Source organism: Pongo abelii, chromosome 6 (assembly GCF_028885655.2).
Source record: "Pongo abelii isolate AG06213 chromosome 6, NHGRI_mPonAbe1-v2.0_pri, whole genome shotgun sequence".
Lineage (NCBI taxonomy): Eukaryota > Metazoa > Chordata > Mammalia > Primates > Hominidae > Pongo > Pongo abelii.
The window spans coordinates 2,371,817-2,397,425 of record NC_071991.2 but is presented as its reverse complement, the minus strand read 5'-3'; the positions used below and the strand labels follow the sequence as shown (position 1 = coordinate 2,397,425).

At 51.4% G+C, this 25,609-nt stretch overlaps 1 protein-coding gene across 5 annotated transcripts; it reads right to left on the bottom strand.

Annotated features, from left to right (window-relative positions):
- Window positions 1–274: 274 nt before the first annotated feature.
- Window positions 275–25,125, bottom strand: EIF3B (eukaryotic translation initiation factor 3 subunit B). 5 transcript variants are annotated; one of them, XM_054545696.2, is made up of 20 exons: window positions 24,854–25,124; window positions 24,550–24,736; window positions 19,056–19,248; window positions 17,182–17,301; window positions 16,819–16,876; window positions 16,130–16,258; window positions 15,357–15,514; window positions 13,570–13,701; window positions 13,426–13,492; window positions 12,978–13,024; window positions 10,344–10,554; window positions 8,233–8,305; window positions 7,288–7,410; window positions 5,486–5,564; window positions 4,566–4,704; window positions 2,684–2,809; window positions 2,009–2,086; window positions 1,507–1,615; window positions 1,238–1,355; window positions 676–1,033 (listed from the first exon to the last, which is right to left on the bottom strand). In XM_054545696.2, the coding sequence occupies exons 1-19, from the start codon at window positions 25,046–25,048 to the stop codon at window positions 1,252–1,254; spliced, it is 2,328 nt and encodes a 775-aa protein (XP_054401671.1). In that variant the 5' UTR covers window positions 25,049–25,124; the 3' UTR covers window positions 676–1,033; window positions 1,238–1,251. The 5 variants fall into 5 exon arrangements, with proteins under 5 accessions (XP_024097065.2, XP_009240769.3, XP_024097063.2 ...); XM_024241297.3 differs by lacking the exon at window positions 676–1,033 and adding an exon at window positions 275–472 and having other exon boundaries at window positions 24,550–25,125; XM_009242494.4 differs by lacking the exon at window positions 676–1,033 and adding an exon at window positions 462–477 and having other exon boundaries at window positions 24,550–25,125.
- Between the last annotated feature and the right edge of the window lie 484 nt (window positions 25,126–25,609).

Sequence of the window (25,609 nt, the reverse complement as noted above, 5' to 3'; positions counted from 1 at the left end):
GAAAGACGGGTTTTTCATACAAGTTTGCTTTTATTTCCACGTTCAACCTGCGGAGAAAACCAGCCACAACCTGCACGGTGGCGGTGCGAGGCATGGCGGTGCCCTCCCGGTGGGTCTCCAGGACACATCCAGCACTGCCCACGATGGGGATGCAAGTCCTTCAACGGAAATGCCGCTCGGCTGTGTACAGGCACCGTGGAAACATCACTGGGCGCAGGAGAAGGTGCTGCCGGTGGCGTTGCTAAGTCTACGGAGCCAACGCCGGCGGTTCCGACAGAAAACTCCAAACAAGAAAGAAATGGAAGCGGGTGCCTTAAACCCCCCACTGCAGACACCAGGGGCTGAAAGGCACAAAAATGTGTCGCAATGGCAGAATCCAGGCGCAGTCACAGTCCAGAGCCAGAGAGCACGGGGAGGAGGCGGGAGTCACGTGGCTTCCTGCAGGATGGCCTCGGCTCCACGCCATACGTGGCTGCACTGCAACAGACGAACTGCGGCTCACGCTCCGTCCTGCAGCTCAGCGCAGGAGCAGCAGGTGGGGTCCGTCCCCTGGACAGACAGGCATGGCAGCCCTAAACGGCACCACCTCAAAAGGCTGAGGGATTCCCTGAACATCGCCTTGGGGCTCATGTTGAGTCCTGCAAGAGGAGCCACCCCGGCCAGAGAGCTGAGCCCATGTGCCACCCCTACTCGCTCATGGTCCCACCCTGGGGACAGCAACCAGGCCACCCTCAGGCACCCCATTAGGCCTTCTGTCCCACATGTGCCCATGCTGTGAGGCGCAGAGGCCCCCAGGACTCAGGAGCTCCCGCACTCTGCTCCCCAGCCCCCGACTTGGAAGGCTCTTGTCTCAGAACTCCTGAAACCAGAGTCATAGCCGCGCACGCCAGTGTTTCTTTCCGGTGGACACACCGCGGCCGTCACTAGCACAGGCGTCAGGAAATGGCCAGGCATGGCCACCCTCCTCTTCCTGGCACTTCCCAACACCTGGCCACAGCTCCTCCCTCACCCAGCATCGCCTGAAAGGCACCATCTGCAATGTGGTCAGAGGGAGCAGTCAAGGCCACGTCAGCACCCACTCCACATTTCACGAGGTTCAGCTAACCCTGGGCACACGACACTAGGGCTTCATCCTTCACCCCTGCCTTAAAGGAGATGCTTCCTCAGTGATGGGGATAACCGAAGCAGCGTGAGAGCAGCCAACAGGACCCCCATTGCGCCCCCTGCAGACACTCACCACAGCGCTCCAGGTCACTCCTGATTCCCGAGGGGGATGATTTCTTCAGTGACGAAGAACTCAATGGTCTCCTCTTCCCAGTCGTCCACGTTGCTGTCCAGCTCGTCAGTGTCCACCCCTGAGGGGACAAAGGGCGCAGATCACAAATGGGGGCACATGCCTAGTGGCACCGCCGAGGCCAGTGGGAAGGAATGCGGGAGTCCACGGGCACCGGGGCCCATGGGCAGCGGAAGGGCCAGCTCCTGGTGACTGAGGGATCTCTAAGTTACCTCCTCGCAACTCCAGGCGCTCGTTTTTCTGCTCCATATAGAGCTCCTGGGCCATTTTCCGGTACTTCCGGAAATCTTCCATCATGGTGCGCCTTCTCTCCACCAATTCCTATGCACGAGGTTGGGCAAAGCACAGAACTGGTAAGACACGTGCCTCCCCATCGCGAAGAGCCCACACCCAGGCGGACGGTGCCAGAAGGACAGCATACGGAGGCGCTCAAGCAGGAATGGCCAGTCCATTTGTTCTCACTTTCCCCCCAACGCTGCCCCCCGCCCACCAGGCAGCAGTGAGGTCACCAACTCCAGGTCCCCGTGCCAACCCCAGTTCCCCACTGCATCCCTCCTAGGGGGGGAAACAGAACCAGTGTCTCCGGGGCAGAGGCAACTCTGAGCACACACACAGCAGCCCTGCCTTTGCCCCGCCTTGGCCCCGCAGCCCCACCACCTTTGCCGTGATGGCGGATGTCGCAGCACAGCCCTCACTCTGGGGAATAAGGCTCACCTTTGAGGCTTTGGACTGACTCAAACGATCCTTCTGTTCAAAGATCTTAGAGTATTTCTTCAGATCCTTTTTAATTTGCTGAAACAAAAGACCCATCACTCAGGATTTAATATTCAAAGCAACAAGCACAAATGCAATCTTCAGAGTTGCCAACATGACATGACACCCAAGGTCATTCACAGAACACAGCTTCCCAGGAGTGCTCGCCTGCTCCTTCCTCCATGACACCCACGGTCATTCACATAACACAGCTTCCCAGGAGCGCTCGCCTGCTCCTTCCTCCATCTTTCACGTTGAGACGGACTTTCTCCCTGGGATTTAACCTTCCTCTTCGCTCTGACCTAAGACCATCGGCCTATTTTACCACAATAATGTAAATCCCAGACAAGCCACTTCTAATCCCATCAGGACTTTTTAATGGCCCTGGCATCTTTTTATCCACCCCTCGGGTTCAGGCAAAACTTCCCTAAACAAGCTGAAGGCCTCAGGTTACTATCCTAAAGCTGTTCTATTCCATTCAGTTCTCACTGTCCTTGCGTCTCTTCAAGGCATCCTTGCAACTGTCACGTTTCTATCCCCCCGTCACCACCCTAACAACAACAGAAAAAACTGACTCCTTTTCACCGCCACAATCGCCTCCATGTGCCCCGCACCCGGGGGTGGGGGCATGCTGACCTTGATCTGCTCCTGGCTCAGGAGTGTGGGAGGCCGGGGCCGCCACAGCAGCTGGCAGAAGCGGTCTTTGTTGTTCTTCTGCAGGAGGCGCCCCTGGAAAGTCCACAGCCAGTACGCGTTGTCCACCTAGGCCGGCGCAGGGACATACCAGCACACAGAGGGGTCAGAGAGCCACAACAGGGACGATGTCACTTGCTCAACAAGGTCCTGGGTATCGGGGACACGTGTGAAGCAAACAAAGCTCTGCCTGTGCTGAGCTGACAGCAGGGGAGGTGGGCAGTCCATGAAAGACACCTCCATTATGCAACCGACCCAGAGTGCGGGGCACAGAGCAGCTGGAGCAGCGCTCATCACAGCCCAGGACTGCACATTCCAGCTGGCAATAAGAACCCCATGCTGGATGTAAGCTAACTGCATCATGACTGCGCCGCTGAACCCCATGCTGGATTTAAGCTGGACTGAACCCTGTGCCAAATGTAAGCTAACTGCACAGCCCTACTCGCTGCTGAGCCCTGTGCCGGGTGTAAGCTGTGCGGAGTCCCGTGCCAGATGCAAGCTGTGCGGAACCCCGTGCCGAGTATAAGCTAACTACATAGCACTACCTGCTGCTGGACCCTGCGCCGGGTGTAAGCTGTGCGGAGCCCCATGCCGGATGTAAGCTAACTGCGTCACTACTGCGCCACTGAACCCCGTGCTGGATTTAAGCTGGACTAAACCCTGTGCCAAATGTAAGCTAACTGCATAGCCCTACTCGCTGCTGAACCCCGCGCCAGGTGTAAGCTGTGCGGAGCCCCGTGCAGGATGTCAGCTGTGCGGACCCCCGCGCCGGGTGTGAGCTGTGTGGAGCCCCGGGCCAGGTGTGAGCTCTGCTGAACCCTGTGCTGGGTGTAAGCTAACTGCATCACTACGCGCTGCCTGGTTCCGCTCTCCTCATAGCAGGCCTCTCTCATGAAGGAGGGCGCCTTCACTGGCACTCAGCATAAACTCCTTGTTGCAGGCCGGCATTTTGGGAGCTAAGTGTTCATAACTCAAGGAGAGTGGTCAACAGCTTAAAAGGTCTTTTTTTTTTTTTTTTAAATGGGGCTAGGGTTTCGCTATGTTGCTCAGGCTAGTCTCAAACTCCTGGGTTCAAGTGATTCTTCTGCCTCTGCCTCCTGAAGTGCTGGGATTACAGGTGTGAGCCACTGTGCCTGGCCTAAAGTGATTTGAAGTGTCAAGGCAGGCCCCACCGAAGTGACATCTGAACACACCTGGACACAGGCTGTGATCAACATATCCTGATTCGAATGTGAAGATTTCTAACTCTAGACACTTGTAGTAATATTTGGGAAGTTGATATTCCTACAAGTTCTGTATCTCATTAAACAAAATTACCCGAGTTTGGTTTCACAGGCTCTATTTGCATGGACTGGTTCAAGGGTCAGTACCTCCATCAATGTTTTACAAGTCATTAAATACTGAAAGTCCTCGACAAAACTTAACCAGCAGTTTTGGAATAAGAGTCGTGGGTAACGCAGCAGCTGGACTCAACCACTGACCCCAAGACAGATCTTAATGTCTGTGGTTATGGAACTTTGTTCAGACTTCAAACGAAATGACTCCTCTCTGCAGACATTCTCACTCCCTTTCAGGGGTCCCTGGGCCCAGGGTCAAGACCCCCCACCTCCGTGCAACCATGAGCAGGGGCTGCTCCTGCACTCAGCGCCACCTCTTCTACAATCCAGAATCCTCCTCCTCCTGCCACTAACACCAGCCAAGGCTTCTGTTAAACACAGAGGCTTGGCGCCCCTTCCCTGAGGTCCCAGGACAGCACCAGAGTCAGCAGCTAGCCAGCACTCCCTGCTTCTATCCACAGTCAAAGCTATGCCCCACAGGCCTGCACCTTATGGCTCCACCAGGACACAGAGGTGACGACGTAGCGCCCAGTAGGATCCCATTCGACGTCGGAAGCCATGTAGTGCTCTGCGATGTTCATGACCGTGCAGTCCGAAGTGTCCACAAACGCTAAGGCACCGTTCATACTGCAAAGACAGACAGGACCATCAGGCTTCAGGAGACGCATACCTCCTGGCATCCCACTCCTGAGAGGTGCTGCGGCATGGGGTCCCCAGGGAGCCAGCCTCGGCGTTAACATGGAAACAAGCACAGCAACAGCCTCTGGTGGCCGCTGTGAGACTTACCAAATCACAGATGCAGAGTGGGCAGTGAGTATTACACACGTCTGCCATCATATTATTTTTACTGGAAATGTTATCTGAGGCTAAGTAAGCCTCCAAAAATACAGTAGCAAGTGTGAACAATGAAGCAAGGGAGAGCAGCAACAAAAGGGTATTTTTTTAACTCAGAGCAGAAAGCTGGAAGCTTCTCCACGATTTCGACACACTGCTGGAACACAGCTGAGACCGACACCGTGACACCAACCACAAAGGTAAGGCAGGCTCACAGCTGTGTAACGAATACCCTTCCCACTAGAAGACACGGGACTGACCCCCGGGGGGGAGTTTACTGAATTGCTGGAAGACACTTGTTTAACCACGAAGAACCACAACCCACAGACGGGTCTGCCTGATCACTTCACGAAAGCATCTGGGAGCGCTTATTTCACTCTGTGCTGGTTGGCCTGAGTCTTGGAGTGCCGTGGGTCCGCAAAGGTTGAATAAAGTCCCATCCACTGACACCACGGTAACCCTTTCAGTGCACAAGACTCCCTCTACCAAGAAGCTGGGTGCAGGCGCCTGAGGGGTCTCTGCCGCAGCAGAGTGCTACTCACAAGGTGGACAGGCTCAGAGCGCAGACACCTACCTCCTCAGGCCCGCCAACACCACGAACTGTCCTTGGGGGCTCCAGAAGATGGTGTTTGCCTGCTGCTTGTCGAACATCTCTGAAAGGAAAGAGCACGCCCGTCACGAGCTGCGAGGGCTTCCACAGCACTGGGGCAGCCAAGGCTGGAGGACTTGGCCGTGCTCATGCTGCCCACGCAGGCAGAGCTGGTAATGCTGGACCACCTTGGAAAACAATTTTACAAAGTCCATCGCTAAGTACCCCCTAAGTCATGATCCATACTTTAAATGGGAAAAAAAAAGAAGATGCGACAGGGGTATTTCAAAACAATACTATCTTATTTCCCGAGGTAACTGGACAAAGAATTCCTTTTACAGCAAATGTTCACTGCTGCAGGGACCCCAACAGAGAGATGTCAGAGACGTGTGACCCTGAAAGACCAAAGCCACTCTACTAGCGACAAGGCGTCTTTGGATAAGCTGTATGCTTGTTGAAACTGACTACAGTCATCATCTTTGCAGGTACTAACTCCTACTTCCGCAAGGGATCTCGGGCAGAGCCGCTGGAGCAGTGAGAAGTGAAGGCCAGCTGGGGCTGGCTCAAGTCCCCCTCAGAGCATATCTCTCAGAGCTGACAACCTGTGGCCTCTCTCCCCTCAGCCTGTGGTACATCCAAAAAAGAGGCATGGGGCAGGCTGATGTGGGGAGGAGGAGGGGAGGAGACGTGGGAGGGCAGTGCACCCTGGCAGGAACAGGGGTCTCAGACTTGCACAAGCGAAAACCCCAACAGCCACGGGCATGGCATGGAGCCCACGCGGTGGCCCCAGCGTCCATGCCAAACCTCAGGAGAGGCGTGTCATGCAGCATGTTTGGAAGGTACAAGGTGACTCTGCTTGCCTATGTTTTATGACCTAGAAGACTTACACAAGTCTCTGGACAGTCTGCAACTGCCCATATGTTTGTATCAACCAGAATTAATAAAACAGCCAATCTTGTGATCCACTGCCAACTGAGGGCACCACGCACCCTGCCAAGCTCTAGCAAAGTGAAAACTAAACTCGTCACAGAATCATGCTGCAAAAGGTGTGGCCAGGAGATTCCAACCCCTTCCAGGTACAGGGCCAAACCCATGGCTCTGCAGGAGGGCAGCTGGCAGCCAGAGTCCTGTGTGTGAGGAACACAGCCCATCGCCACCTCCTGGCTACCACACACAAATGCACGCCTATGAAGCAACAAGCAATGGCTCATTCAATCCCCGCGGGCACCGGGCTCTGTGCTGAGCAGAGACCCCAGGATGAAGTGAGGAGCTGAGGGCACAAGGCGGCAGGTGCCGTGAGACGGGCAAGGGCCCCTGCACCACTGTGAGGAGAGAGCCCCAGGTGGGTGCAGTGTGGCGCCCCCGGAACTGGGTGCACGGGGGCAGGGCACAGCCATCTGCAACAGCTCTGCGCACCCTGGTCAGAGGCACCCGACCCAGACTGGGGACTGGCAGGAGTATGTCCACAGGAAGTGACCCCAAGCCCAGGGACAGCAGCTACAGCCAGAAGAGAAAAAGCTTCACTTGAGACGGTGGCAGAGAATGGAAGCCTTGGAAATACTCGCTTAAACGTGAGGGCCCAACGGGGCTCAGAGAGACACCCTGCAAGGAGGCGGCACCTCCAGGCCATCGCTCACTTCCATCAGCCGAACCCACGCCCCATTCACGGGCGAGTCCCGGCCTGCCCAACAGTGGTCCTAGGCCAGTCAAATGCTCACTGCTGGGCAGCGACTGGGTCATCATCTGTGCTGACCTGCTCAGAAGAGGAAACGGACCAGGTTACTTACTGATGAGTTCAATCTTCCCGTTGTTTTTGACGTGGTAGAAAGACACAGATATCCGTGGAGCCTCTCCGTGCAGCACAGCAAACTTACTTCCATTTGGTTCCCAGGCAAAGGCTATGATGGTTTCTAAAATGGACAAAACAGACCACTCCCTTTTTGGTCAATTCAGAACATAATGCTCTTAATCAGTTGAAATATTCACTATTCAACCACAGAGAAATATCCCCCAACGTTTAAAAGTTCATTAAAAGGACGAGAGAGCAAGCAACAGCAGGAAAGGTGCACATTCCTGGAGTTTCAGAGACAGCTGCTTCCACTTGTGTGGAGTGACCTGTGTGAAACTGCTCCCTTCCTGAGAGCAGGACACCCACAGCGGGACCGCAGGAGGCCGACGTTGTCAGTAGCTGTGGATACCGCTTCTCTCGCACCCAGTGTGCACCCATAGAGGGATCCTGACTTCCAGTCTCCCTACCTGGCAGGGCGGCCATGTTTCACATTTTCTCACACCTAGTTTTATCCTTCCTTCCTCCTTTTTTCCATGGCAAAACAAAAAGCCAAACAAGAACACAGGCTCAATCTCTTTTCTCTTTTTTTAGACAGGGTCTTGCTCCGTCACCCAGGCTGGAGTGCAGGGGCGCAATCTCAGTTCACTGCAACCTCTGCTCCTGGGCTCAAGTGATCCTCCCACGTCAGCGTCTCAAACAGCTGGGACTATCGGTGCGCACCACCACACCTGGCTAATTTTTAAATTTTTTTTTGTACAGAGAGGGTCTCACTATGTTGCCCAGGCTCTAAACATGTTCTGTGACCTGGAGATGGTTATTCATGGTGAGGGCTCACAGTCCTGACTCAGTTGCTCAGACAATCCCTCGCATGGAAGTGTTAAAAGCCAAGAGTAAAACAGCACATAGGCCCCATTCACCTCAAAGTGACTAAGATACAACTTGCCTTTCATTTCGACCACATCCACAGGTACCTGTTTCTCCCTCATTCGGAAAATTTCAAAATTTGTGACAACACCCTGTTTAAAAAAAAGGGGGAAGGGGTGACATTCTGGACAGTGAAAACATGAGAAAAGGTTTAAATCAAAGGTCAACTTCACAATGAAAGATTCGGTGTGCATGCCTGGCTCACACACGAGCATGTGCAGTGATGAAAGCCACAGCCTTCAGGATGGAAGATGGCTCTAAGGCTGGAAGAGAACTGCCGGCACCACATCTACTGGAAGCCACTGGACATGCATGAAGTAACTCTGACCCAGATCCCACCTCCAGGAGCCGCCCTGCCCACCACACTTGGACACAAGCAGTCCCAGGGTCCTCACTGCAGGCTGCAGGCCAGGGTCCTGAGGGCCCTAAAGGCCCACCAATGGGGCTGGGTAGACCATTTCAGACAGTGGGGTGTCCTGTAGCCATAATCTTCAAGAAGTCCTGCCCTACTTGAGAAGTCTTAAGGGGAAACTGCCCTGATGTCCATCAACAGAGGAAGGAGGCCAAGAAACGGGGTCCACCCAACAAGAGATTACTGCTCAGACTCAGCACCGCCGACCAGCTGTGGGAACGTTGTGCTCCGTGAAGGAGGTCAGACACAGAAGGTGGCATACTATCCGATTCCAGCTGTGTGTTCAGAATGGGGAAATCACAGACATTCGTGATGCCAGGAGCTGGGCGGAGAGGCTGCTAATAGGCATGTTGTTTCTTTGTAGGGTGACAAAAACATTTATTTATTACTTATTTTTATTTTTTTTTGAGACGGGAGTCTCACTCTGTTGCCCAGGCTGGAGTGCAGTGGCACTATCTCGGCTTACTGCAAGCTCCGCCTCCCGGGTTCACGCCATTCTTCTGCCTCAGCCTCCTGAGTAGCTGGGACTACAGGCGCCCACCACCACGCCTGGCTAATTTTTTGTATTTTTAGTAGAGACAGGGTTTCTACTAAACCCTCGATCTCCTGACCTCGTGATGCCCCCGCCTCGGCCTCCTGAAGTGCTGGGATTACAGGCGTGAGCCACCGTGCCCGGGCTTTTTTTTATCTTTTAAAAATTATCTGTGGAGATGGGGTCTCACTGTGTTTCCCAGGCTGGTCTGAAACTCCTAGCCTCAAGCTATCCTCCCTCCCACCCCGGGGGAGCCACTGCACCCAGCCGATGAAAACGTTCTGAAATGAGTGGTGGTGGCTACCTAACTCTGAACACACGAAAAGCCACTGAACCGGTTCACCACTCTAAAGGGGTGTTTTCAGGCATGTGAACTACATGTCAATTAAAGCTTTCTTAACAGAAAAGAAAGAGGAATACTTCCATTAGAGGGAAAACTCAGGAATTTCTTTTTTTTGTGAGACGCAGTCTGGCTCTGTCGCCAGGCTGGGGTGCAGTGGCGAAATCTCGCTCTGTTCACTGCAAGCTCCGCCTCCTGGGTTCAAGCAATTCTCCTGCCTCAGCCTCCCCAGTAGCTGAGACTACAGGCGTCCACCACCACGCCCTGCTGATTATTGTACTTTTAGTAGAGACGGGGTTTCACCCCACATTGGCCAGAACGGTCTCAATCTCCTGACCTCGTGATCCGCCCACCTCGGCCTCCCAAAGTGCTGGGATTACAGGCGTGGGCCACTACACCCAGCCAACTCAGGCCATTTTTTGATAAAATAAATATTAAATGACCAACCACCAAAAAAAAAAAAAAATTCTGAGTATACTACTCTTTGTGCTTAGAAAGAAAATAATATTCTCAGCCGGGCACGGTGGCTCACCTAAGGTCAGGAGTTCAAGACCAGCCTGGCCAACATGGTGAAACCCTGTCTCTGCTAAAAATACAAAAATTAGCCGGGCGTGGTGGCGGACGCCTGTAGTCCCAGCTACTTGGGAAGCCGAGGCAGAAGAATCGCTTGAACCCAGGAGGCAGAGATTGCAGCGAGCCGAAATCGCACTACTGCACTCCAGCCTGGTGACAGAGTGAGACTCCGTCTCAAAAAAAAAAAAAATCCATTAACACCCTCCAAACAATACGGTGGCCACTTCAGAGCTCAGGATGAGGAATCGCCAGCTCCCGTGGGAATCTACATACCTGGGTGCCTTTCGGAGTCCTATCTACTTTCACACACAAGTAGTCTCCGTTCTTCTGCCAATGGAGCTTGCAGTCCACCACATTGAACAGGTTTCTCACTCGGATCTCTTGCCTGGTAGGGAGCTGCATCAGAGTTACCCTGGCTGGAATATCTTTGTCTTCAGGCACCCAGAAGGCGATTATGTTACCACCAGGAGACCAAGAAAAGTCTCTGCAGAACAGGAAAATAAAACGTTAAAGCAAAGACCAAGTGATGACGAAACTGAAAAGCAGAAGAGAATAAAACAACTCATTTGCTATACAGAAGCTCAATGCTGTCACAGCTGATGCTGAGCGCTCCCTCCGCACAGCCACTGCTCTGGGCATGCCGCGCAGCTTCACAGGTCCTCACCAGGACCCTGGGGCACTACTGTACTCACTGTGACAAGGAGTGAACGCGGACAGAATATTAGCAACCCCACCATCACGCACAGACGCATATGGACTCCAGCCTGGGCTCCGCCAGCCCACTCTTAGACAACGCACACTGCTGCTTTGAGGCAAGTAAGTTTTAGGCTGGCGGATCTGGCTACATGTCATCTAAAGATTAATTAAGGTGCAAATGGGGAAAACGGCAAATCAAGTGTAAGGAGTGAGCAAGAACAAGGGCAACTCCCTCCACCGTATCAACCACTCTACAGAAGAGCTGCTGTAATGAACGGTTCGTGAGCTCACCTACACGAAAAACATCTTTATACACGCTATGTGCTGTTTTGCATTTTTTGAGAACCAACGTCCTGGTCTTTTCATTTTATAAGCCATAATTTTGCCCCAAGAATGTAAAAACGAAAGAAGAAACATCAATGTCCTTAGATTGCTGGAAGTTCACTGCCGTGATACTGACCAGTCCCAAGTTTTCCGATAAATAAAAACGTGCCCATTCTTTGCTGGTGAAAATGAGCTGAAGGCTCCCCAAACCCTGCCTCGGATGGAAGAGTACCAGGAAAACCCTTTGCCTCGGACGGAAGAGTACCAGGAAAACCTTTCACCTAAGCAGAGTCCCCTCTCTTCCTCAAAAGGCTGGAAACCACCCCCCCCCTCAGTTTCTAGGTCAAAGACGAGGTAGATGGAAGGAAGCTGACTCAAGGCTCTGGCCTTGAAGATTCATTTCTGGGCACGGGAAAGGGGTCACCGAAGTGGTGCCTCGAGGGTGGCGGGCCCAGTGCTGAGCAGCCTTGATGCCCATTGACTCAAGCCTCCATCCTGGCGTCCAGAACAAACTCACCTTAGGCCGGGCGTGGTGGCTCACACCTGTAATCCCTGCACTTTGAGAGGCTGAGGCGGGCAGGCGGATCACTTGAGGTCAGGAGTTCGAGACCAGCCTGGCCAACATGGTGAAACCCCGTCTCTTCTAAAATATACAAAAAATTAGCCGGGCGTAGTGGTTGCGTGCCTGTAATTCCAGCTACTCAGGAGACTGAAGCACCAGAATCGTTTGAACCTGGGAGGTGAAGGTTGCAGTCAGCCGAGATCGCGCCACTGTACTCCAGCCTGGGCAACAGAGCAAGACTCCACCTCAAAAAAGATTTAAAAATGGCTGGGTGTGGTGGCTCACGCTGGTAATCCCAGCACTTTGGGAGGCTGAGGTGGGCAGATCACTTGAGGTCAGGAGTTCTGAGACCAGCTTGGCCAACACAGTGAAACCCCGTCTCTACTAAAAATACAAAAATTAGCTAGGCATGGTGGCAGGCACCTGCAGTCCCAGCTACTTGGGAGGCTAAGGCAAGGAGAATCGCTTGAACCCAGGAGGCGGAAGTTGCAGTGAGCCATGATCGCACCACTCTACACCAGTCTGCAAGACAGAGTAAGACTCTGCCTCAAAAAAAAAAAAAAAAAAGATTTTAAAAAAAGAACAAACTCACCGTTTTCTCTCCAATTGGTTAAGAACTGAGTGGCAGGCTGGGCATGGTGGCTCACGCCTGTAATCACAGCACTTTGGGAGGCTGAGGCGGGCAGATCACAAGGTCAGGAGTTTGAGACCAGCCCAGCCAACATAGTGAAACCCCATCCCTACTAAAAATACAAAAAAATTAGCCGGGCTTGGTGGCACACACCTGTAGTCCCAGCTACTCAGGAGGTTGAGGCAGAAGAATCACTTGAACCCAGGAGGTGGAGGTTGCAGCAAGCCAAGATAGTATCACTGCACTCCAGCCTGGGTGACGGAGCAAGACTCTGTCTCTAACAACAACAAAAAGCTGAGTGCTAAAGGAGAGACAGCAAATAAAGGAAACCAACTGCAATGGACCACGTCTGTGTCCCCCAGATTCACAGGGTGAAATTCTAACCCCCCAGGGTGACGGCATGGGGTGGGGCCTTTTGGGGGTGAGAGGTCCTGAGGGGGAAGCCCTTGGGAATGAGATGAGAGACTTTACAGAAGAGGTCACAGAGGCCCTCCTCCAGGGAAGGCTGGACCAAGGGGCTGTCCATGAGGAGGGAGGTGCGCCCTCACCAGACAGTCTGCAGGCACCCTGACCTCAAGCTCCCAAGCTCCAGAACTGGGAGAAAGAAATCTCTGCTGTCATAAGCCACCCAGCCTATGGTATTGTGTTAAGCAGCCTGAACACACTAAGACACCAAATTGATAAGAATACTCACTTTATCCCGGAGATCTTCAAACTCTTCTTGTCCAAAAGCCCCATAGACTGCCCAAAAAAAAGGAAGGTTGCAGTTGAGTCAAATCATGTCAGTGTCTCAGAAACACACTTAACTTTTTACAAAAGGAAACGAGTCTGATGTGAGTTTGCCTAGAGGGCAGTGCACACAGAGGGTGACAGTGAACCCACCCACCCAGCACCCAGAACTGCGGTTCCGAAGCCCATTGCATTAACTCCCATCCAGGACTTCCCACGGCTGCGCCAGGTGGGCAGGAGTGACTGAAGAGCTCTGCCCAGAGCAGGGGCAGTTAAAAAGGCGCAGGAGACAGGCCTTTCCTACGCATCTGTGAAACCTCCTCCTCCTCTTCTAGCACAAATAAGGAAAGGCACCACACCCCGGTTACAAGCAAGGACCGGATGGGGCGTTTTCCATCACTGAGGCCACTTACAGGAGTTTCATAGATGCTAAGCGTATCCAGGGTCATTCTGGCAAAGAATTTGCCATCATGGCTCCACCTAAGAAGAAACAGAAGTGCCAGGGTATTCCCAAGAAAAGACAAAGGCTACAGAGCTCGTTACAATGGTCCACTTACTTAAAAATAGGCCAATGGGCTGAGCTCTCACAGTGAAAACCCCTCTTCTTGTGCCCCGTAAGGATGTCCCAGATGATTATGGCCTGAGGGTCATCCTGCGTGTCCATCAGGGGGCTAAAGGTCACCAGGTACCTAGAAGAGAAGGGCAACACTGTACACTATCCTCCTCTCACGAGAGGATCACAGTCTGTCTGTGCAGCCAGAACACGCCGTCAGAACTCACGGAACCAGCTCTCTCCCCAAACCCCACACTGCCTGGCCCCAAGAGACCCAAGCGGAAGCGGGAAGCAGCGGCGCTTGTTCATTCTGGTGTCAATACACTGCAGGTGCTCCAGTTTCTCCAAGATCAGCACAGAAGATCTCACCGATCCCACACAAGGCTGCTAAGTGATCCAGAGGGAGGCGCAGTGTGGAATTCTATCTTTACCCATGTTTAATAAAGACTAACAAGGTAAAAAAAAAAATATGGCTGGACGCAGTGGCTCACACCTGTAATCCCAACACTTTGGGAGGCCGAGACGGGTGGATCACCCAAGGTCCGGAGTTTAAGACAAGCTTGGCCAACCATGGCCGATACGGTGAAACCTTGTCTCTACTAAAAATACAAAAATTAGCCGGGCATGGTGGCAGGCACTTGTTTGTAATCCCAGCTACTCGGGAGGCTGAGACAGGAGAATAGCTTGAACCCGGGAGGTGGAGGTTGCAGTGAACTGATATCATGCCACTACATTCCAGTCTGGGCAACGAGTGAAACTCAGTTTAAAAAAAAAAAAAAGTCCCATCCAGTTCGAAAGCCAGCACAGGTCTAATGGGAAACTTCAGAGCCTGGGGGCTCCTCCCAGCCATGACTTACCTGACTGCTGGCTTGTCTGGAGCTACTGCACCTGCTTACTCAGTTCACACAAAGTGTGTAACAGACGGTCCCTTACAACACCAGAGGGGAAGGCAGACACAACCCGTGAGGGCAAAAACAGAGTGGCCCCAGCTCGCCTCACACTGCCTTCCACAACTGCCCCTTTCCCTAGCAGGGCTCTGACAGCCGGATTAGCTAGATCAAAAATGACAGCTCAGCCAGGTGCGGTGGCTCACGCCTGCAATCCCAGCACTCTGGGAGGTCAAGGCACGAGATCACTTGAGCCCAGGGGTTCAAGACTACCTTGTGCAACAAAGTGAGACCCCCATCTCTACAAAAAATAAAATCAGCCATATGTCATGGCGTATGCCTGTGGTCCCCGCTACTCAGGAGGCTGAGGTGGGAGAACCGCTTGATCCTGGGAGGCTGGGGTTGCAATGAGCCTGAAATGGTGCCACTGGGTGGCGCCAAGCCTGGGTGATAGAGGCAGGAAAATTTATTATCTGTAAAATATGTGACCTTAGACTAGATCCTGAACTGAAGCAAAGTAAATATTATACAGAACATTATTAGGGCAAGTAACAAAATCAGAATATGGCAATACATTAAAGTATTAAATGAATGGTAAATCCCTGAAGTCAGTACCCACACTATGGTCACACTAACAAAATCCTATTTCTAGGAATACACGTTCAGGGCTACAGGGACATGTTACTTCAACTTACTCCCAAATGGCTCAGGAAAAAGTATCTGTACAGGAGATGATGACGTAAATGCAACCAAATGTGAGAAGATCTTAGTAAAAAGCATACTAGCGTTCTCCGTACTCCCGTATTTTTCTACTAAGTTTGAAATGCTACAAAATGAAAGATCACCTGCAGAAGGCTGGCATGGGGTGAAAAGCAGACTCCACTGTGTTTTTCTAGCAGCTTACCTTTCACAAGGTGAGAAGTCAATGAGCTGAACCCCTTGGTGGCTGAATCTCTGAATTTGCTTGAATTTCTCTCCCCCCCATAGAGCAATGCCTCTTTGATGAAAGGTAGCCAGGTAGGTGCCCTTAGGAGACCAACGCACATACGTCTCTGTCCATCTCTGCAGAAAAAGACAGTGCCAACGTTAATACAACAAAACGGCAACACAAAGACCCCTCCTACAGTGAATCTATCCTACAATGAATCTGTTCTACAAACTTTTTTTTTTTTTTTTTTGAGACGGAGTCTCGCTGTCTCCCAGGCTGGAGTGCAGTGGCGCAATCTCAGCTCACTGCAAACTCCGCCTCCCAGGTTCATGCCATTCTCCTGCCTCAGCCTCCTGAGTAGCGGGGACTACAGGTGCCCGCCACCATGCCCGGTTAATTTTTTTGTATTTTTAGTAGAGACGGGGTTTCACCATGTTAGTCAGGATGGTCTCAATCTCCTGACCTCATGATCCACCCACCTCGGCCTCCCAAAGTGCTGGGATTACAGGCGTGAACCACCGCGCCCGGCCTATTCTGCAAACTCTTAAGTGAAATACACAAAGCCTGTTCACTTCTCAGGATTTACTTCAAAGCTGGAAGAGGAATAAATGAAGTTGTTTTCATAAAGTAATCTCAAAGAAAATATAACGTCACCGGCTCTTCCAGTTTTCTGATAGAAACAAAGTTCCACTTTGTTAAGGAAATACGGGAGAGGTGAGTCCCCGCCCCCAGCGGCAGCAAATACACACCGCTCTTTCTTCAATTGAGACAGGGTCTTTTACGTCATTCCAGAATATGGAAGTGCGGTCTCCACTCTCAAAAATCACACTGTACTGATCTCTGCATTCTGCCTCTTCAAGCCAGTAACGTAAGTTCCCCTTAAAAAAAAAAAAAAAGGCAAGGAATATAACATTTCATTAATTTTAATAAAAAACTCATTCACAACTATTGCTCTTAAAGATATGACAAGTTCAGTCCACACCTTAACTCCCAAGTCACACCCTAACCTCAAGTCAAGACACCATCTAGCATTTCTTTTCTTTTTTTTTTGAGACAGAGTCACGCTATTGCCCAGGCTGGAGTCCAGTGGCAAATCATAGCTCACGGCAGTCTCAACCTCCCAGGATCAAGTGATCCTCCCACCTCAGCCTCCCAAGTAGCTGGGAATACAGGTGCATGCCAGGCCCAGCTAATGTATGTATTTATTTACTTTTTCTAGAGGCGGGGGTCTCACTTTGTTGCCCAGGCTGGTCTTGAATTCCTGGGCTTAAGCGATCCTTCCACCTCAGCCTCCCTAAATGCTGGGATGGCAGGTGTGAGCCACCACACCCAGCAGCATTTCACCTCAGCCTCCCTAAGTGCTGGGATGGCAGGTGTGAGCCACCACACCCAGCAGCATTTCTTTAAACCACTGAGATGCAGGTTTCAGGCCACTCACCAGGTCTTTGAAAGGCTGTTTCTCTGGAATATCCCACTCGTCACTGATGGTCATATACCTGGAGAATAAAGGAGACTACTGAGCCCCACGCCCTGACGACTAGAAAGAGCACCCCGTGGGGGCTCCAGCATGGCCCTGCTGTGCTCCTGCCTGCCCGCCCCCAGGGCTGTGACTGGCATAACAGGGAGGGGTGCTGCAGGCCAGGAGTGTGGGGCAGGGCTGTGAAATGGCTCTGCGGCAGCCTGACCAGAAAGGATGTGAACAACCTGACAGACAGCAGCACCGAGAAGCACCAAGCCATCCGCACACAGCCAGTCACTCGCATGTCGACATCCACTTCCTTGTGGCCAAGTCTGAACTCACTTGTCAAAATCCGTGAAGAGGTTGACCCGGAACGTGTGCTGCTTGTCAAGCTTATAGCCGTCGGCGTTCTTCACGGCATCCACAGCGTGGGCAGGAGACGCGTACTCCAGGAAAATATACCTGAGTGAGAGAGGGCCGTTGGCACACACCCACACCGTAAGGCTAGGCAGGTATGCGCTGTCCGCCCCACCCCTCTCCATGGACAAGCCCTCGGTGCCAGGAGTATCTGTGCTGCTCTTCCTGCCTCGAGCCTAAGGCAGTCACACAGGGGACAGATCCACAGCCAGGGAGCTCCTAAGTGAGAGGGAAACCCTAACCAGAAGATCCGAAGTCTCTAGTTTTATTATCATAAATCATAGAAAAGTTAATCAAAACGTCCATTATTTTGACATTAACGATGGTTTCGTGATATGTACACATCAAAATCTATTAAATTGTATGCTTTAAAACTATGCAGCTTTATTGTATATCAATTATCTCAATAAAGCTGTTTAAAAAAAATCTTGGCTGGACACAATGGTTCACACCTGTAATCCCAGCACTTTGGGAGGCCAAGGTGGGCAGATCACTTGAGGTCAGGAGTTCGAGACCAGCCTGGCCAACATGGTGAAACCCTGTCTCTGCTAAATATACAAAAATTAGCCGGGCGTGGTGGCACATGCTTGTAATCCCAGCTACTCAGGAGGCTAAGGCAGGAGAATCGCTTGAGCCTGGGAGGCGGAGGTTGCAGTGAGCCAAGATCGTGCCACTGCACTCCAGCCTGGGCGACAGAGCAAGACTGTCTCAATAAATAAATAAATAAATAAATAAATAAGCAAGCAAGCCAGGCTTGGTAGTGTGCGCCTGTAATCCCAGCTACTTGGGAGGGTGGGGCAGAACTGGTTGAACCTGGGAGGCGGAGGTTGCAGTGAGCCGAGATCACACCACTGCACTCCAGCCTGGGCAAGAGTCAGACTGTCTCAAACAAACAAACAAACAAACAAACTAACTTAAAAGTAGTCTAATATTGTGTATTACAGGCAAGATTAGAAAGAACCTCAGAGAGGCCGGGCGTGGTGGCTCAGGCCTGTAATCCCAGCACTTTGGGAGGCCAAGGCCGGTGGATCATGAGGTCAGGAGATCGAGACCATCCTGGCTAACATGGTGAAACCCCGTCTCTACGAAAAATACAAAAAATTAGCCGGGCATGGTGGTGGATGCCAGTAGTCCCAGCTACTCGGGAGGCTGAGGCGGGAGAATAGTGTGAACCCAGGAGGCGGAGCTTGCAATGAGCCGAGACTGCGCCACTGCACTCCAGCCTGGGCAACAGAGCAAGACTCCGTCTTAAAAAAAAAAAAAAGAAAAGAAAGAAAGAAAAGAACCTCAGAGAATGTTTCATTATAACACGAGTAACCGAGGGTCAAGAGGCCATCCTTCAACTGACTGCCCAACATAGAAAACGCAGCAGCATTACCTGCATTTGATAATTTTTCTAGAAACTAAAACTATTCTAGTTAGTTTTTACTTTATTTATTTATTTTAGAGACAGAGTCTTGCTCTGTCACCCAGACTGGAGTACAGCTACATTATCATAGCTCACTGCAGCCTGCAACTCCTGGCCTCAGGCTTCAAGAGTGTTGGGAGTTTATGCGTAAGCCACCACGCTGGCCTATTCTAGGTAATTTTTAAAACTTTAAAACCTTAACTTAAAAAAACAACTTTATCATTTTCTCATTCACTGCTCTGGATAGCTGCCAGCTGAGGGCGGCCTGAAGAAGTGAACGGCCCACGTGCCTGGGCGAGGCAGGAGCTGTGTTTGCAAGGAGCTCCTGCAACACTCCCTCATCACGACGTGCCAAACACAGATGATACTTCTCCAACAAGAGAACACTCACCCTTTTGTCTTCCCATCCTCTTCAGGATAAAAATCATTTGTGATTTTCCCAAACTTGGAAAAGATCTTGTGGATGACATTTTTGAGTTTCTCAAGTCGGTCTGGTCCCACCTGAGGGACATTGTCCACTACAATCACCGAATCGATTCCATCTGCTTCCTGGGGCCGGTCTTTGAGTACATCTCCCAGTAATTCTGAACAAGAGATTTTTCAAATGATCATTTTTACCAAGAAAAATATTAATACATTAACTGAGCACACTAAACAAGTCTTCAAGAAGAGACAATGAATCGTCTAAATGCTTTCACTGTGAGCAAAAGAAATCCCAACCCTAGCTTGTTTCAGATTTTAAACATGACAGCTGGGGGGACTGGAACTCTCCTCTCTCTCTTTGATGGAAATGTAAACAGTCAAGACAGGTCAATTAAGTTCTGGCAATAACCAAAGACTACAGGAGAATAACAGCAAAAAGCTTTTAACAATGCAAAATGCAAATGAAGAAGACAATCTAAAGAATATCCACTATTAGATCTTCCAGAGATCCCTAGATTTTGAAAGGTTTCTTGCAACATCTAGGCAGGCGGAATCCCATCCCAATGTCAATAAAAACTGACTTTTTACAGAAGATTTTAGCAAACAAGTAAATATTTAAATGCTCAATATATTCACAGCACATTTGTGCTGTGAATACAAATTACTAGAAATTATTCAAGGAGGAACCCTCTCTCGAGTGAACTGGGACGAAAGTAGTAACTCTTCTCCCACCTCCTGTTCCCAGTGATTTTCATGTTTTCAGGCCGTGAACTGGATGGCCATTCACAGGGGATCGGGAAAAAAACCAAAGAGGAAGCGCATCTGGGGTGAGCTTCCCCACCTCTCTCCGCTGCAAAGAGCCCACCACCAGGCACCTTCGTCCAGAACAACTCTTTACCCAATATTCCTTATGTTAAAATGCTCTAAGGATAAACAACTGAACTGCAGGAGACAGGGATGTGGCAGTGTCTTTCCTACTCACATAACACTCAACACAACGCCTGACACCGGACGTGGGTGTCGCATTAAGCAGTTCTCCAGGGGCCACCAGCTGGGTGTCCTCTAACTTAATCCAATTCAGACACTATCTACTGGGAATTAGCATCAGATCCCACAGGCTGAAGGCTCAGCCCCAAAGACTGGCCCCCATTTCAGATGGCAGTCACAAGTAGTGGGCTGTCACCTCCAGTTCTGACCGACAGGCTACAAAGCAGGGCTCCCACTATCCCCCGCTTCTTTGGTTCCATTAATTTGCTACAGCAGCTTACAGAATTCAGAGAGCTAGGTTTGCCAGCTTATTATAACGGACGTTACAGAGGGTACAGACGAAAAGGCAGATGGAGGAGAAGCGCAGAGCCTCCCTGTGCTCTCCAGGCCACCACCCTGCAGGAGCCTCCACCTGTTCCACTGCATGGAGCCCTCTGAACCCAGTCCTTTTGGGTTTCTATGAAGATCTCATTATAGAGGTGTGATTAATGACATCACTGAGCACCGGTGATCAACTCAACTTTCAGCCCTCTTCCTTCTGGGTGGCAGGGGGAGACCTAAAAGGTCCCACCCTCTAATCACATGGTTGGTTCCCTGGCAAGGAGCCCCAGCCATCAATCAACTCCTTGTCTACAAAAAGACACTTACCACTTTGGAAATTACAAGGGTTTAGATGCTGAGTGCCAAGAACCAGGGTAGAGCCCAAATACACATTTCTTATTATATCACAAAGAGCCTTTTTGAAAAACACTATCAGGGCAGAGACCGGCACTTAAACTAGGAGACTGGAGAATATACAAGCTGCTGAAACAGCTTTTTTGTTTTGTTTTGAGACAGGGTCTTGTTATGCTCTCCAGGCTAGCCTCAAACTCCTGGGCTCTAGCAATCCTCCTGCCTCAGCCTCCCAAGTAGCAGGGACTACAAGTGGGAGCTGCCACCCCCACTGAAATTAAATAACAGTATTTTTTTCTTAGTGGTACGTGAAGCTGTCCTCGATGTGATGAAATGCCTCGCAGGGCTGTTGGAAAGCATCACGTCTCAGAATTTAGAACAGGGGCAGGCTCAGTGGCTCACGCCTGTAACCCCAGCATTTTGGGAGGCTGAGGCAGGCAGATTACCTGAGGCCACGAGTTCAAGATCAGCCTGGCCAACATGGTGAAACCCTGTCCCTGATAAAAATATGAAAAAAATGATCCAAGCATGGTGGTCGGTGCCTGTAATTCCAGCTACTGGAGAGGCTAAGGCAGGAGAATCACTTAAGCCCAGGAGATGGAGGTTGCAGTGAGCCAAGATCACGCCACTGCACTCCAGCCTGGGCGACAGAGTGAGACTCCGTCTCAAATAATAATGATAATTCCAACATACTAAATATGCAGATGTCCGAAAATATTGTTTACTGTATTTATTCTCAAAAGTTGGCTGGGCATGGTGGCTCACTCCAGCGACAGAGCAAGACTCCGTCTCAAAAAAACACTTTCAGAAATATTGAAAACTGACCCAGCATGGTGGCTCACGCCTATAATCCCAGCACTTTGGAAAGCCAAGGAAGGCAAATCACTTGAGGCCAGGAGTTCGAGACCAGCCTGGCCAACAAGGCAAAACCTCGTCTCTACTAAAAATACAAAAAGTAGCCAGGCATGGTGGTGCATGCTTATAATCCCAGCTACTTGGGAGGCTGAGGCAAGAAAATCGCTTGAAGCGGGGAGGCTGAGGCAAGAAAATCGCTTGAAGCGGGGAGGCAGAGGCTGCGGTGAGCCATTGCACTCCAGTCTGGGCAACAGAGTGAGACTCCGTCTCAAAAAAAAAAGAGGAAATATTGAAAATGCTGCCTTAAAAAATAATCGCCATTTTATTTTCAAAGATGCTAAAATTGAGATGAACAAGAGAAAAAAAAGGAAAAAAGGCAGTTGCCAGTCACTGCAGTGCCGGACATCCTGCTATGGAAACTAGTCAAATCCTGGGGTAACTTCTAAAGCACTTACCATACAATTAAACGGCCTGACAAGCCTGATCTGAATTTATAAGGCTGCAATAAAAAGCTCAGCTTTTACACAAACTGCGTACTCCTTCCCACAAGCTCAAAGCGTCTAGTCTAGGAGAAAATGCCCACACCTAGGAAGGAAATAAATGAAGTAACTACACCATGAAGACACATCGCCTTGATCACTCTCAGCCCAAGCATCAGTTACACGTGGCTCACGGATTCCCAACCGGTCTCCAGGAAAAACAGAAGAGAACAATTCTCAACACTAAATAGCAAACAGAAAGAGAAAGAATAGTTAATGAGCCAAAAAAGACATTTAGAGTTAAAATCCCGGATCAGCTGAAACATTAAACTGAAAGGATAATTACAGTTTGAGATGCTAATCTGTACCAAAAAAATGAGAAGGCAAGATAAGGACTCCAGGCCACCTCTGGCCTGCTCCCTGGAAGACTCGGCCCTTTTGGAAAGAACTGATACAGTCACATACTGTCTTGCACACTGACCCTGAAGGGCAGCTCTTCTCATAAAGCACAAAACCTGCGTTACCACAACCAGGAGGGCCATGACAAAGTCGGCTTGCTGAGCCTTAGTCCTCAGGACCAGATGCCTCACCTGTCACTCTGGCCAACACTGCACCTTCAGGGCCACGTGGGCCCGCTGAGGACCCACAGCCGTCACCCAGCCTGGCCAACCTTGTCGTCATATTAGCATCCTCTGACTCTTCCCAATTCCAGAAGTAATTTATATATTAGAAATCTATGAATTCGATGGGCTCAAATAATGCTTTTAAAAAAAATAGCAGAATATCCAAGGGCTCAAAATAATCATTAAACCAAAAGTTTTGATTTTTAAACTATAATAACAATTGAAGCGTTAGAAAGAACACTGTTCTGAGCAGGAGAGTCTGGTGCGCCAAGCAGTGCGGACCCACTGGGAATTCTCAGCAGCCTACTCCACCTTCAGGGACAAGTTTCCTCAGGACTGAGGTGCGTAGACTAGATGTTCCCAAAGTCTTCACTAGTTTGTGGCGTCCTTCCTGCTTTTCATGCTAAAATGTCTTTTATGGAAAAAAAAAAGTGTAATATAATAACGGTCACAGTAACTGACAGCGTTTTTATTTTTTAATTTTTCACTTTTTGAGACAGGGTCTCACTCTGTCGCCCAGGCTGGAGTGCAGTGGTGGGATCTCGGCTCACTGCAACCTCCACCTCCTGCATTAAAGTGATTCTCGTGCCTCAGACTCCCAAGTACCTGAGACTACAGGTGTGCACCAGCACACCTGGCTGACTTGTATTTCTGACAGCCTTTTTTTCTTTTTTTTTGAGACGGAGTCTCGCTCTGTTGCCCAGGCTGGAGTACAGTGGCAGGATCTCGGCTCACTGCAAGCTCCGCCTCCCGGGTTCACACCATTCTCCTGCCTCAGCCTCCCGAGTAGCTGGGACTACAGGTGCCCGCCACCATGCCCGGCTAATTTTTTTGTATTTTTAGTAGAGACGGGGTTTCACCGTGTTAGCCAGGATGGTCTCGATCTCCTGACCTCGTGATCCGCCCGTCTCGGCCTCCCAAAGCGCTGGGATTACAGGCGTGAGCCACCGCGCCCCGCCCTCTGATAGCCTTTTAAAAATACGTTTAAATTATAAATTGTCAACTCCGTGTTATTCCCGAAATTGTCTTGGTGTATCGCTGGCTACATCAGCAAGGATATTTTTATTTTTCTTACTCTAGTATTAACTTAGCCAATCCGCAGAGGCTGATGTGTTCCCAACTTAAAGGCTTAAGAGGGCTAAAAACAAAAGAAAAACAAATGAGACCAGCTCTCATCAGAAGTAACTTTAAGAAAAGATCTCTCTGAGACAGGAAGCAAAAATATGTCTGTAAATCCAATCAAGGTTGAGATGAAGGCAAAGCTGGCTGTTACCGACAATATTAAAACCTGGGAAAATAACTCTCTTTATAGGTCTAGCTTAAGAGATAAAAAAGAACCAAACTAGAATTTGACAGGGTGCCTGTCCCACTAGGGAAGTCTCTGGAGATGGACAATTCTGCAGGGCAGGAGAACAAAATCACTGGCTCTGCCACAAGCTGTTCCTCCGATCCAGACCTTCGGAGGTCTGACTGGTCAGCTCTGGGGACACGCAGACCCGCAAACCTGACACCGGGTCTTCGGTTTTTGCCGTACCCCCAGCTGCCACACTCACAGCACACCCAGCCATAACGGAGTACCCCGTGTGCCCTCTCCCACCCTCTCAAATTTTTGGTTGTCATGCAAATGCCTGGCTCCCGAAGTGAGCTCCATCCTGTCCCCTTTTTTAGGAAAGAAAAGGGGAGGCGCTGGACTCTCAGAACACTTCCAGGGCACTCGGGAACCCCTCCATCGGTGGCTTCCCAGGAACACACGGACACCCTCGCTGGAACTTCTGCACGAACCGGTGGCACAGCCCGCCGACATCTCCCACCTCGGGAACCCCAGCCCCGCCCCGGGCGCCCTCACCTTCCTCGCTCACGTCGTCCACGAAGTCCTCGGGGTCGCTGAAGGAGGGCTCGTCCGCGTCGCCGTTCTCCAGGGCCCGGGGTTCGGCCTCGGCCGCTCTGCCCTCGTTTCCTCCCGCGTCCTCGGACGCCGCCTGGGCCCGGCTGTCGGAGCGCTCGTCCCGAGCCTGCTCTCCTGGGGCCTCGCCCTGTGTCGGGGCAGGGGGCTCAGCATGCGACCCGGGCGGCTCCTCGGAGGCCGGCGGCGAGGGCGACTCAGACGGGCCGGAGGCCGCCTCTGCCTCGGCCGCCGGCTCGGTCCTCACCTCAAGCTCCGGCCCGGCCTCCGCGACCCCCACCTCCTCACTGGAGGCCTTGATCCCCGCCGCCTCCGGAGCGCCAGGCCCCGCGGGTCGCAGCAGCCCCTCGGCTGGCGGCGGCTCGGCGGCCGGCTGCTGCTGACCGGGCTCGGCGCGCTCCTCGGCCGCCTCGGGCACCGCTACGTTCTCCGCGTCCTGCATGGGCCCAACGCTGCCTACTCGCAGGGCTCCGCGGTCGCCGCGCTTCCGACTCTCCCAGGCCGCACCGCGCGCCGCGCCGACTACAGCCCAGCCATGTGCGTGCGACGGGGAGGCCGCACCAAGGCCGTGGGGCGGGGGGCGCACCCACGCTCTGGGGCCTCACGACAACCCTGAGAGGACTCACATCCACAAGACCGCGTCCGAAAATCACCAAACTGATATATTTGTGACAAGAAAGTGCTTAATTTCATTCAGCAAGGTTGTTTCTGTGCATCAGTAAACTCATGGGAGCATTGACCACCCCATGTGTGGCAGCGCATGGTTCCGTCCAACATGGCGGCCTCCCCGTTTCCTTTCCCGTCGGACGCTGCGGGGCGGGACTGAACTATTCGTGGCGCTGAAGGCGGGGACAAGAAATGATTTTAGTACCCGGAATGCTATGAAAATGTCCTCTAACTCAACAGTTAATACCCTGGAAGAGTGGAGACTCAACAGGCGATTGCTCAGGGCGTCTGAGCCTTTCGCTAGGCAAACCGTTTAGTTTACGTTACTAAAGTCCCC

Excerpts from the sequence above, each read along its gene's own strand:
- EIF3B (XM_024241297.3), bottom strand. The coding sequence starts at position 25,048 with ATGCAGGACGCGGAGAACGTAGCGGTGCCCGAGGCGGCCGAGGAGCGC. Across the intron at positions 13,702-15,356 it reads GACTTCTCACCTTGTGAAAG|GTACCTGGTGACCTTTAGCC; the intron begins GTAAGCTGCTAG and ends CTTCTCTTCTAG. Across the intron at positions 1,616-2,008 it reads GTCAGTCCAAAGCCTCAAAG|GAATTGGTGGAGAGAAGGCG; the intron begins GTGAGCCTTATT and ends CCTCGTGCATAG.